We start from the raw sequence: 13,532 nt of genomic DNA on the forward strand, positions 1-13,532 counted from the left end.
GAATAACCCACAAAGCACACGGATGTTGGCTTTCGAGTCTCGTTATCAAATACAAATGTCTGCTGCTGTCAACGGCAGAGAAGAGTGTCTTTTTTACCCACACCAGTAATTTTCTGTACAAATATTTTTTCTCAATTTTATAGGTAAAGCATGATCGTTTGGTTTTCATTGCAGGTAATGGATTCCTGGTGAGCTTAAATATTTTTTCAGGTTTGCTGTCCATTTGCGTTTCTCCTTGCTTTGCATTTTGCATTCCTTTTTCTCATGTCATGTGTCTCCACTCCCCCACAGAATGACATCCTGTGCTCAGCAGGTCTCTTCCCCCTCATTCCAGACGTCAGGGTAGGAGCATTACGAAGGTCCCACAGAAGAACTTGGTGACTGTCACCTGCCTTGCAAATCGAACATATGTTAGAAAGATGCACGCTCACAAGGCCCACAGCCAGCTTGGTCAGCCACATCTGTCATTCCTCCCACCAGGAAAGCCAAATTCCTCCCAGAGCTGTAAACCTCACATCTCAGTGAATCTCTGGACATCATCACCCAGGGGCTGCGAGATCAGGAGACCCCGCTGGTAACGACTTAACCAGCTGAGGTTCCAGTGCACTTCAGGGGTTTACAGGACTGTGCCTCGAAGGAAGTGTTCCCTGCTGCTTTGGGAAAACGGGCAACTGTAAATCAGGTAACAATGAGGCCCTGACTTATTTATCCTTCTACAGGTTTTACATACTAGGGCCAGAAAGGGACACATTTGCCCAGCTCATGGCTGATTTGCAGAGTCAGCACTTTAGGTAAGACCAGCCCGCCTTGCTCAGCGGGACGGCATGTGCTGGGGGCTTCGAGGAACCAATGCACCCTGTGGTGCTGAGGCCTTATCTTGTCTCTTGGTCTGGACCAAATGCCATCTTTCAGAGACATGAGATACAGAATGGGAAGTCACCAAACAGTGGGAAATTCTTCCTCTGGTGCTAAAAGTGCTTTTTCCCCTCTCTCCCTGGCCTCCTCCACGTTCCTCCTCCTTTAGAGGGAACATTTGCCTGGAGAACAGCTGCACCCTTGTGATCCCAGAAATGATAGGGAACCATTAAAACAGGAACAGCGGCGATAAATGAAGCTTTCAGGCCTTTGGCTTGTACTAATTAGCAATCAAGGCCAAAGCTGAACCCAATGTCCCATAATAAATTATGACACATCCTTACAAGAGAATATTAGGCAGCTATTAAAAATAATGTTTTCAAAGAATTTTTATGGCACTGAAAACTGCTTATGATATGAAGTGAAATGAAGGAAAGATGTAAAGCCCACATATAGAACACGGAATACCAATGACCTGAAAGACTACCTGAAAATACTGTAAAACGGGAACTGCGATTATCTCTGCAGGAAAAATTATGTGTGCATTTTATGTTTCTCTCTTATTATATTTTAAACATTTCCTATATTAGGCATTCGTGGCTTTTGTTTATTAAAAATAAAATAAAATAAATAAATAAAATTTTTTTTTTTCTTTTGAGACAGAGTCTCTTTCTGTCGTCCAGGTTGGAGTGCAGTGGTATGATCTTGGCTCACTGCAACCTCCGCCTCCTGGGTTCAAGCAATTCTCCTGCCTCAGCCTCCAGAGCAGCTGAGATTACAGGTGTGTGCCACCACATCCAGCTAATTTTTTTTTTGTATTTTTAGTAGAGACAGGGTTTCACTGTGTAAGCCAGGATGGTCTTGATCCCCTGACCTTGTGATCCGCCCACCTCTGCCTCCCAAAGTGCTGGGATTATAGATGTGAGCCACTGCACCTGGCCAAAAATCATTATTATTTTTAAATACTAAGTCTGATGTGAGCTTCCCCAGGCCTTTGACGATTTTCTGTGTTCATTTCTCCCTCCCTCCCTCCCTCCCTCCCTTTCTCCTTCCTTCCCTCACTTTCTTTCTTCCTTCTCTTTCATTTTCCTTTCTTTCTTCCTCCCTCCCTCCCTTTTTCTCTTTCATTTTTTCTCTCATTCTTCCTCCCTCTCTCCCTGCCTTCCTTCTTTCCTTCCAGAAAACCAGCAATATTGACCAAAAACAAATTTTCAACAAGCTCAAAAAGTTGATGGTACTGATGCTGAATGAGGGAGGGGGCTTGGCTACTTTGGAAAAAGCTTGGGGACCCAAACATTGCTCTACACTGTCCTGCACAATGCTTCTAGGGGGCTAGTTTCAATTCTGGGTGCCAGGTTAAAAAGTATATAGAAAAGACCACCTTTTGCAGAATACAAAAATGACAAAAATATCTTCACCAATAAAAGCCGCAGCAGCAGCTCCACTATGTACCGAATGCTTATCGTGTGCCAGATACTGGATGGAAACATGACCTGTTGTCTGATGTGAGCTTTAAAACAACTCTTTTACGGCTGAGAAATCTGAGTTTACCAACATTAAGTAATGAGGTGGATCTATTTGAATCTGTATAAATTTGCCCAGGAAACGGAGGAAGGGAAGCTTTCCCAGGGAAGATCCTGCCTCATCTGCAGATGGGACGGCTTGGACTGTGGCCTTGGCTGCCGGAACTGGAGAAGCTGGCTGGGAGGGCTGCATTACCACGGGAACTTTGGATGGATTTTCCTGGACAAGAGTGACAATTCAACTCACTTTAGAATTATAGAGGTTTATATTGAAAGGTGTTGGTGACACAACAGACTTAGCTCATGGGAGGCAGAAGGCTGAATGCTCTGGAATCAGGAAGAGTGGGCTCCCAGACAGCCTCAGTGGAATCCACCTTGCAGTCACCCTTGACTGCTTTTTGCCTGACTGGAAGATTCTGTGGCTTGAGATGCCAAGCTTTGTTCAGGCCCATGGCCCCTGTGGGTGACTCTATAGATCATGGGGAAATTGGGTCCATTTTTATCGTTTGCCAGGAATGTGACAGCAGTCGACTGGGCTCCACCTGGGCAGTCCTCCAGTTGGTGGTGGGGGGGGTCCCAGCCAAGGACAGGGGGATGCTTAGATCAGACTCTTCCGCTGGTTAGATGGACTGTTCTTTTTGTTTTGTTTTTGTTTTTTGTTTTGTTTTGAGATGGAGTCTCTGTTGCCCAGGCTGGAGTGCAGTGGTGCAATCTCGGCTCATTGCAACCTCTACCTCCTGGGTTCAAGTGATTCTCTTGCCTCAGCCTTCCAAGTAGCTGGGATTACAGGCACCTGCCACCACGCCTGGCTAATTTTTGTATTTTTAGTAGAGATGAGGTTTCACCATGTTGGCCAGGCTGGTCTTGAATTTCTGATCTCAAAGTGATTTGCCTGCCTCAACTTCCTAAAGTGCTGGGATTACAGGCACGAGTCACCATGCCTGGCCTTTAAATGGACTGCTTCTTAGCTGATGTAAGAATTATGAGTACACCAGACAAGTCTATCCCACCAACTAACACAGAGAAAAAACACGAGCAAGTAATCTGTATGAAATATTAGTTTTAATAACACAGAACCAGTCCACGTACGGAGGCACGGGCATAAGGTTAACTTGCACTAAACGTAACTCGTACATTTTTTCTAAAATAATAGCTTGAGCATTGAGGATTTGGTGGCCTTAAGTACTAACCCGAAGCTGAGTTTCCTGGGAAGCTGACCCAATGGAGCGCTTGGAATTGAGGGGTGAAGTCTTCTTCCTGGGTCAGAGCTGATTCGGGGTCACTTGCTCTTGAGGTCCCTAAAGGCCGCATGCGCTGCATTTCGCCCAGCAGCTCCCATCACACCTCCTCCTGGAAGGGAATCTCCTATGAACCAAAGCTCTGCTCAAAAACCTGCCAGGGTGGGGGAGGGGGTGGGGCTTACGGAGATGCAGCAACAAAGCAGAGTGGGGCTGCTTAGAGGGGTGCGGGGGTGTGGGCACTGGAATCACCTAGGACAGACATTCAATAGATCTTGGCTCCCTCCAGGCTTCCTGCACCAAAGGTCTGGGAAGGGGCCAGGTCCACAGCCCACAGCCTCAATGGCTGAGGGTGGACCTGCTGGATGGGCAGATGCTTAGTAAGCAAAGTTAAAATTTCAGAATAAGGGGCTGGGGGGAGGGGGGAGATGTGGAAACACAGACTCTTTCCAGGGGGACCAAGTCCACACAGCTCAGAGAAGGTGTGCATAGCAAATGACAGCCTCAGCCAGCTTCTTAGGCTTGGAATGCGCACAAGAAAGAATTGTAAAGTTGAAGAAGTTAACTTTATCCATCCTTTCTGGTCTAAAATATGGATGGAGGCCTCTAATCCCAGCACTTTGGGAAGCTAAGTGGGGAGGATCACTTCAGCTCGGGAGTTCGAGACCAGCCTGGGCAATGTAACAAAACCCATCTTTACAAAGGAATAAAAAATTAGCCAGGCATGGTGGCACACACCTGGAGTCCCAGCTACGCCAGAGGCCGAGGCAGGAGGATCACTTGAGCCCAGGAGGTTGAGGCTGCAGTGAGCTGTGATCATACCACTGCACTCCAGCCTGGGCAATAGAGTGAAACACCGTCTAAATATATACATGGATGGGGAATTTAGGGACATGGGTCTCTCACAAGCCCGCATTGGAATGTGGTGAGATGCCTCCACCAGGACGCATCCCCAGGCCTCCTGAAGGGGAGGTGTGAGTTCAACTGTGGGCTGTGGTCAGCCTGGTGGAGGCAGCGGCTGGGTGCTCACCTGTGCATGGAGAATTCTGAACACAAGGCAGCTTCTTATGGTGGGAGTTCCCTGCTCCCCTCCCTCTCTGCCGCCTTCATTGTTTATCTTCTTCCTCCTTCTCCAAGTCTCTGGCCTCCAGTGAGCCCTCCCAGTCCCCACAGGGTAGTGGGACTCCAGGTCACTCACCAGGATGAGCCCCACTTCCACAGAGATACAGGCCCTGGAGAGGGCAGCGGTAGCCAGAATGCAGGGGCACAGGGCGGGCAAAGTAGAGCTGATCCAGGGACATGGCACAGTGGAATATGTTCTGCAGAAGCAGGGCCACAGTCATTAGCACGGGAGCGTTACAGCCTTTCCTGTCCTGGCAGGGTTTCTTCCCCTCCCCTGTTCTCCAGCAAAAGTTCTTCTCCTTCCGGGATATTTTCTTGGGTTCTTAAAATGCAGAAAGGGAAGGAGATGAGATGGAACGGGCACATGCCCTGGGGCTGGGAGTGAAGTTTCCCAGAGGCCTTTTGAGGAAGAAAGCAGGGTGGGGAACAGGAACTGAACAGGAAAGAAAAGAGGGTTTTGCTATCTACTCTGCATCCCTCTCGCTCTGCTGGAAAAACAGAATCGTCCGACTTATTGTGGCTGCTGGAAGTTCTCTGCGAGAACTTCCTTCTGTGGCCAAGGCATCCACCTGAGCCCAGACCCCGGCGTCCAGGTTCCAGCAGGATCACTGTGAATGGCAGACAAGGGGCAACGGAGCCGAGCACGGTTCTGTCCCCCTGGCTTGGGTGAGACCAGCCCCAGGCTGAGAAGGGAGGCAGCATGGGACAAGCGAAGGTCAGACTCAGGGGGCAGGTCTGGACAAGAAGCCCGACGTCTGCTGGGCGTCACCACAGGAGTGTGCCCCCGCTGCCCTCCTCACCTTGCCCCAAACTGAGGCCATCCTCTTTCCTCAAGTCTGCTCCTCCCCATCCTCCTGCGTCAGTGAATGATACCACCTTCCTCCCGCTGGCCTCTGCACCTACCCTTCACATCGCCTCCACCCTGACCCCCATGTGCACACTGTCACCAAGGCTTCTCAAGTCTGCCCGCCCCATGCCTGCTCTACCCAGCCATTCCCTTCCTTCCTGCTGCCTGGCCTTCTTTCCTCTACCCGGACCAGTGCTGTTCAGTGAACATGTAATGGGAGCTAATATGCAATTTTTGATTTATTAGTAACTACATTTAAAAAGTAAAAGCAGAGCCTGTTGTGGCTCATGCCTGTAATCCCAGCACTTTGGGAGGCCAAGGTGGGAGGATCACTTGAGCCCCAGAGTTTGAGACCAGCCTAGGCAACACAGGGAGACTCCATCTCTACAATTTAAAAAAATTAGCCTGGTATGGTGGTGCATGCCTATGGTCCTATCTACTCAGGAGGCTGAGGTGGGAGGATGGATGGCTTGAGCCCCAGAGGTCGAGGCTGCAGTGAGCTGTGATTGCACTACTGTACTCCAGCCTGGGTGATAGAACAAGACCCTATCTCTAGAAGGAAGAAAGGGAGGAAGAGAGGGAGGGAGGGAAGGAGGGAAGGAGGGAAGGAGGAAGGGAAGGAGGGAGGGAGGAAGTAAAGAAGGGAGGAAGGAAGGAAGGAAGGAAGGAAGGAAGGACAAGTTGATGAATTTAATGTCAATAACATATTTTATTTAGCTATATATATCTATATATATTTATTAGCTATATACATATAATATACCCAAAATATTATAATTTCAACATGTAATCAATATATAAATTCTTGATGAGATATTTTATATTTTTTTCTATACTGTGTGCATTCTACACTTGTAGCACATCTCACTTTGGCCTCAGATTTTTCTTTTGCTTTTTTTTTTTAAATTTTCTTTTTAGAGATAGGGTCTCATTCTGTTACCCAGGCTGAAGTGTAATGGCACATCACAGCTCACTGTAGTCTCGAACTCCCGGGCTCAAGCGATCCTCCTGCTTCAGCTTCCTGGGTAGCTGGGACCACAGGTACACACCACCACCCCTGGCGATGTTTCTGGTTTTTTTGTTTTTGTAGAGATGGGGTCTCACTATGTTCCCTAGGCTGGTCTCTGGCCTTGCAAGTGCTCAGTAGCTGCAATGAGGCGATTGAGCCTGGCCTCCTAACTGGTCTCCCTGTCTCCAATGTCTAGTTTTTGATAAACTGAAGTCTGAGGATGTGCTGCTGCCTTGAGAAGGGGGTGCTCTCTCTGAAGAAAGTCAGATGGCAGAGCCAGCATGGTTGTCAAGGCAGAGGGCCACAATCCTGGTGACCTTCTCAGTGGGGGCTGTCCTGCCTGTGTTTCTGAGTCCCTACTAGGGATCCCTATTCCCTCAATTTGACCACTTCTCTGCCCTCTCTCAGCCAGGGTCCCTGCCCCTGTCCTCCCTTCCTGATGAAAGCTGAGTATGGAGGGACAAGATAAAGCAGAGAGGTCACAGCCAGGAAGCGAGGGTGCAGAGGGAAGGCTATGGTGAGAGACCCCTAGGTTTATACGCACTCCTCCAGGAAGCCCGAAGATTCTCTCCAAATCTGGTGGTGTGAGGATGTCTCTGCCAACCACAGAGTCCTTGAAGCCAGGGGCATAGACCTCGATGCAATCAAACACTGGGGGGCCAAAAACAGAGAAATGAGACTATGTTAGGAAGAAGAGGAGGCGCTAAGGGGATACAACTTGGCAAATTTACTAAGAGTCATTAAATTACACACAGACATGGGTTTATTTTATCATATGCAAATTATACCTCAATAGGTGAAAAACAAAAATCAGCCCACAAGCAAATGAATAATTCATCCCAAAGATGCATGGGCAGGCCGGTCCAGTCCCCAATTTTCCCCACTTCCCTACCCCAACCCTAAACACAAAGCTGCTTGTCTCCTCTTGCATATGCAGCTTTTTTCACCTCATCACTTTCCTCAAGCTCGCTCCTTCCTTCCTTCCTTCCTTCCTTCCTTCCTTCCTTCCTTCCTTCCTTCCTTCCTTCCTTCCTTCCTTTCTGTCTGTCTGTCTCTCTCTCTCTCTCTCTCTCTCTTTCTCTCTTTCAGACGGAGTCTCACTCTGTCACCTAGGCTGGAGTGCAGTGGTGCGATCTCGGCTCACTGCAACCTCCACCTCCGGGTTCAAACGATTCTCCTGCCTCAGCCTCCGGGGCAGCTGAGATTACAGGCATGTGCCACCACCTCCGGCTAGTTTTTTGGTGTTTTTCGTAGTGACGGAGTTTCACCATGTTGGTCAGGCCTGTCTCGAACTCTTGACCTCAGGTGATCCACCTGCCTCGGCCTCCTGAAGTGCTGGAATTACAGGCATGAGCCCCCACGCCCGGCCTGCTCAAGCTGTTTCTCTTGCTTGGAATGCCCTTTGCTGCCTGGCCAGTTCCTAGTCATCCTTGGAAACCCAGCTTGACCGTCCCTTCCTTTGAAAGCCTTCCTTGTCCCTCTGGCTCATGCTTCTCCTTTGGTTCATGCAGTCAGCTGTGCTGTAATGACAGATTTCTTAATTTGTCTCCTCCATCCCTTGCTAGGCTGCGAGCAACTGGAGGGCAGGAACTGTGTTTTCTTGGCTTTCTTAGCCCAGTTCCTGACTCCAGCAGTCATTCACTATGCTGACTTGAGGTTCCCTCAACTATTTCCTCCCTTTGGGACGTCATCTGCAGCTGTCAATCCTGAATGGGGCAGTGAGGAGGAGCAGGCCAGTCAGGTCGCAAGCCCGGCTTTGGCTCTGGAGGCAGAACATGCAGCTCTCTTTACCTCTGTCTGCGTAAGCGTCTCTCTCCTGCTCGTCCCAGGCCTTGCCTCCAGCCAGTGTGTAGGGCGTGTACTGAGTGAAGAGAGAGACTACGTGGCAGCCGGAGGGAGCCAGGGTGGGGTCCAGCGCAGAAGGGATGCAGAGCTCAATCATAGGCCTGTGCGGGCAGGGAGGAGAGACGGCAGGTCTAAGAGCAGCAGTGTGGTGCGAAGGGCCTCTGAGATGACTTGGGACACAGTGGAGACCCTGAGATGACACCAATCCTGGGCGACTGTCGCTGTACAGCCACAGTGGTTGTCCACAGTACAGGTCCACAGTGGCCTCCAGTGTGATCCAGAGCACCCGTGAGGAGCTGGCCTGGCCCAGACCCCCGAATGCATGGCCTGTCCTTGCCTGCCTTCATCACACGCTGTGCTCTAACCACAGCTCCCAAACGCAAATGTCTCCAAGGTCCACACAGACAGTGGGAGTGTGGAAAGAGGCCAGGCCTAAGACAGCAGGCGCCCAGGCAGCCAGATTTCAGCCAGGCTTTAGCAGCCTGACTGCCTTTTCCAGAGCAGACCAATGGAAGACAGAGTTGCTAGGGCTGCCCCGAGCCCCAGCAAAGCTGTGAACTGCTTCCCACCCCACCACCTTTGCCTGCCACACCTTTTCTACCTGGAGCACATTCTCCCTCTGATCTCCAAATATGAGTCTCCTTCAAGGCCACGGGAAACGCCCCTTCTCCCTGCGTCCCTCAGCCGCAATGTTTTTGCTGAACTTGGATGTCCACCAGGGATCTCAAACGTCCCCCGTTCAAACCCCAATGCCTGATTAGCCTCTAAAACCTGCTCCACCCCCGCCGCCTCTTCCTCTCTTCAGTAAATGGAGGCATCTTTTCACAGTCGCTCCTTTTTATTACCCACATCCCACTCCCTGTCCAACAGCAAGTCCTGTTGGCTTCACCTTCAAAATATACCCAGTCTTTCGTCCCTTCTCATCACTGCCACTGCCCCACCCTTGTCCAAGCCACTGTCCACTCTAACTTGGATTCTGCAACAGTAACCCATTGCAACAGATGCCTTAACGTTTTCTCCACACCGTGTCCAGGTTGGTCTTTCTAAAGTATAAGGCAGGCTCTGCACAAACTTTCCTGGAGTAAGAGCCAGGGCAGTTGACAAGACCCAGCACGATCTGACACCCTTCACTCCCAGGTGCTCTCTCTCCAGCCACTCTGGCCTCGTCCCTGTGCCTCCTACACAGCAGCACGCTCCTGCCCCAGGGCCTTTGCACCTGACCTTCCCTCTATCTGGACGTTCTTTCCCAGGTACCCACAAGATCTGTATCCTCACTTCCTTCCGGTCTCTGCTCAAGTGCCGCGTTGTCAGAGAAGCCTTTCCTCCCCTTCCCTGCCTATTTTTCTCCGCAGTGCTCATCATCAGTGCTTACTTGTTGATTGTCTTCCTCTCATGGATAGAAAGTCAGCGACCTGAGACCTTGTTGGCTTTGCTTGCTGATCTGTGCCCAGTCACTGAACCAAGCCTGGCACAGAGTAGAGACCCCAGAATATTTATAAATGGATGAATGAACTTTGCCCTATACCCTTCTCTCCAGGCGCACATCTTCTTTACCACATGCTGTAAATATTTGTGTACCTGTCTTATCATAAGCTTCGTGTCGGTTTCATGCCCCTGCCTCACTAGTTCTCCCAGCCCATACCTAGTACAGAGCCCGGCACTGAGTAGGTTTTCAACAGTGTGTGCTGGACAGTGGACAGGAAGGAAAGGCTCTTTCTCCTATAGTGCCCCTGCCTTTTCTGGAAGGATGGAAATACAGCTGCAGTGGGAGGTGGGAAATGCTTTTAGAAGTTTTGCAAGAAGGCAGCTTATCAGAAAAAGAAAGGCTACGGAGCAGGGGACTCAGTGAGCGCGTGCCCCCTGACAGGCTCTGAATGAGAGAACCTCCTTTGCTTTCCCAGAACACATTTTCTCTTCTTACCCAGCCCCAGCACTTTCCTGGGCAGCGCTCTGCCCCCTGCCCCTTCCGCTAACCTGAGCTGCTCTTCACCCTTACCTGCCCTGGTCCTCAGATTTTTCACCTGGGATGCACTTCCTGTCCTTAGAAGTTAAGTATGGATTTTGGCAGATCCTAAGTCACTGTGAAGGTTGAACGCCAGGCCTGATCCCTGCTGTGTGTGGCATGGACAGCCCTGCCTCCCAGGCCCATGTGGAAGAACATCAGGGGATGTTCTGTCCAGGACCCCTACCTGTGGGAAGGCAGGCCATCCATGGCGTCTTCAAAGGCCTGATGAAGGAGGAGGGTGTCTTCACAGTTCAGGTGGATGGAGCACTGGTGATGGGGCAGTGGGTGGCCCCTGGGAGCATTGGGGGCCGCCAGGAAGCTGGGCAGCCTGTCTACGGCCACTGAGGGACCAAAGAGGAGGGTCAGGTCTTAGCCCCCCAAGGTCCTCCCTCTACAGCCACCTCAGTGGCAGACGGGAGTAGGAAAGTATTAGCAAGTGTTTCACCTTCTGACCAGGCTGCAGGGGGACACAGGCTGGAGGTCAGGGAATGGAGGTGATGACAGAGTTCAGCTGCCCGCCGCATGGAGGTTTCTCACTCGGATGGGTCAAAAGAGACAGTGCTGCAATGTGGTGTGCCTCTTACCATTGATCTTGGTGACAGGCGACCGGGTGTCCAGCTGAGAGATTTTCTCCAGGAACTCCTCAGGAAGCCACTCCTGGAAGGAGAAGCCTCCATGAAAGCCCCCAGACATCAAAAGGCCCCAAGGAAGCTGCCTTCTTTCTTTGCTCAGGAAGATCCCTCAGTCGCTCCCTCCAGAAATCCTCTTCATCCTTCAAAGCTCAGCCAAAACCACCTCCTCTGTGAAGCCTTCCTAGATCCCCTCCCACTCAGCTCTAACCACTTCCTCCTCTGTGCTTGGCCAGCAGTTCTGACTGTGAAATAGTCCACACCTCTCCCTGCTTGCAAAGGGGACAGTGGTTTGCAGGTCTCTTTTCACTACTGGTGTGTAAGCTCTTGGAAGCCTCGATGATCTCAGAATTGCCTTAACAAGTTTCTTTTTACTGATGTTTGTTGAATTTTATTAATGGAATCACTCAGAAAAATGGAATCACTCAGAGCCCCTAAGAATTGCTCCCAAGAGTGGTTGGGAGCTTCGTGCACATATACATGTTATCGTATCTTTTGGGCACAGGGTAAGTCAATTGCAAAAACTGCCCCCCAAAGCTCACCCCTCCCTGTTTGTACACCCGTTTCTGTGTAATCTTGCAGTGCCCTCACACTCTGACTCTGGGCTTGGCCATGAGACTTGCTTTGGCCAATGCTAGCAAACAGGATGCAAAGAGATCAAACCACGTGATGCTTGCATACATGCTTGAGCTTGCCTGCTTTTGCCCCTTGCCAGACCCTGAGAACATGCCTGGACTACTGTGCTGGGGGGGGACAGACACACGGGGCAGAGCTGAGTTCCCCTGGTCATCCCAGCAGAAACAGTCCTGGACCAGCCACCACCGGCTAGCTCCCAGGAACATGAAGGAGTCCTGCCAAGATCAGCAGAGCCGGCAAGCTGACCTGCAGCTGACTGCAGATGCATGAGCCAGCCGTGAGCAGTTGGAATCCACCAAGATCAACTGAAGTCTCCAGTTCTGGGTGCCAGTATTTCTTGTGTGCCCAGAAGTTTTGTGGCTCTTTTTAAAAATTAATTAATAATCATGGATAATACAACAGATAGTTGACACATATAATGGAATTAGAGCTGGTGAAAGGGAAGAAATCAGGAAAGTAGGAAAGTTGTGGAAATAACTCTAGATGGAAGGTCAGACCTGGGTTCTAACTCTGGCTCTGCCAGTGGCCAGAATCTTGGTCACTTCACCTCTCTGGCCCCTTCTCCTCACCTGTGAGGCTTCTTCCCTGTTTGCTACCTGCCCTTACCTGCCTGTTTCCCAAATGCAGAGACTTGGCTTTTGCATCTCACTCCCTGATGCAATCCTGGCTCCCTCAATCCCCACGGATTCCAACCCCTGTTTTGGCAGACGTCTAAGCTCCACCCTCCTGCCCGCAGCCTCACCTGTGGCGTCAGCTTCAGGAAGGTGATCTGCGGTGATGTGTTGGACAGCACCACCTTGCTTCTCACTTCTGTGCCATCTTCCAGCACAACTCCTTGAACACAGCCTTCACTGTTCACCTGCACCTTCGCCACTGTCTAGCGCCCACCAGAAACCCCCAGGAAGGGAAACCCAGGTTAGATCTTGTGGGATTCCCATGGTCTGTGATGGTCCTAGGCATTCACAACTTCTTCATCCCAAACCCACCCCATCAAGTTCTGCAGCTTCTCCATGAAACACTCAGCCTCGGTTCAGTGACCAGGGAATTCAAAGCGGGTGGTTAGCCACTAACAGGCTGCGTGACCTTAGTCTCTTAATTCTGCAACCCGCCCCCTCACAGCCCCTCTGTTCATCGATAAAACAAGGGACCTTCCAAATCTGAGACTTGGTTCTGTCCTGGGATCCTTGTCAATTATTGGGGTGGAGTAGAGGGGCCATTCACCTTTTCAGTGAAGATGCTTGCTCCATGGGTGGTGGCTGAGCTTGCGATGGCATCAGAGAGGGCACCCATGCCCCCCTGGACATAGCCCCAGGCCCCCTGCATCCCCTCCAGGCCCCCCATCACATGATGCAGCAGCACATACCTGAAGACAGACCATCTGACTCAGATCCTGGAGGTGGGATCTCATCTGCCCAGAGTTGTAGGTGCAACTATTCCTTTCCATCTTGATCTTCAGCCCCTCCCTGCCACCATCCAGCCCTTTCCCATGAGCCAAGTTCTTGTAAGAGCCCTTTGCCTTCTCTACACTGACTCCCCAGCAAGTGTGTCTATGTGCATAGCTTTATTACCAAAAAGAAGGCAACGATGCCCAAACCTGCAGCTCCAGCACTCTCCTGAACTCCAGCTCCTATGTCTAACTACCCACAGATATCTCCATTTGGACGCTTTCTTGGTAGGCATCTTAAACCCACCACCTTTTCCCCATTCTCCAGCTGCTTCCCCTTCAATCTTTCCCATTCCAGTGAACGACACCTTTCCATAGAAGGTTCTGTTTCCAACAGAAACCAGGTGTCAGCCTTGACCGCTACCATCCTTCCCCATCT

General features: G+C 50.6%; 1 protein-coding gene across 5 annotated transcripts in view; it reads right to left on the minus strand.

Annotated features, from left to right (window-relative positions):
* Window positions 1–3,418: 3,418 nt before the first annotated feature.
* PYROXD2 (pyridine nucleotide-disulphide oxidoreductase domain 2) overlaps window positions 3,419–13,532 on the minus strand; it is a 33,846-nt gene continuing 23,732 nt past the window's right edge. For 3 of the 5 annotated variants that reach the window (XM_050805690.1, XM_050805694.1, XM_050805693.1), the window contains 6 exons: window positions 12,931–13,072; window positions 12,452–12,586; window positions 11,029–11,101; window positions 10,629–10,785; window positions 8,386–8,540; window positions 4,971–7,245 (listed from right to left, as the gene is read on the minus strand). In XM_050805690.1, the coding sequence (XP_050661647.1) occupies window positions 6,761–7,245; window positions 8,386–8,540; window positions 10,629–10,785; window positions 11,029–11,101; window positions 12,452–12,586; window positions 12,931–13,072 (1,147 nt within the window). In that variant the 3' untranslated portion in view covers window positions 4,971–6,760. Of the gene's footprint in view, window positions 3,729–4,814; window positions 7,246–8,385; window positions 8,541–10,628; window positions 10,786–11,028; window positions 11,102–12,451; window positions 12,587–12,930; window positions 13,073–13,532 lie in introns of those variants that run through there. The other 2 variants (XM_050805691.1, XM_050805692.1) reach the window with 2 other exon arrangements.

The sequence above is a fragment of the Macaca thibetana genome, chromosome 9 (assembly GCF_024542745.1).
Source record: "Macaca thibetana thibetana isolate TM-01 chromosome 9, ASM2454274v1, whole genome shotgun sequence".
In the NCBI taxonomy this organism is placed as follows: domain Eukaryota; kingdom Metazoa; phylum Chordata; class Mammalia; order Primates; family Cercopithecidae; genus Macaca; species Macaca thibetana.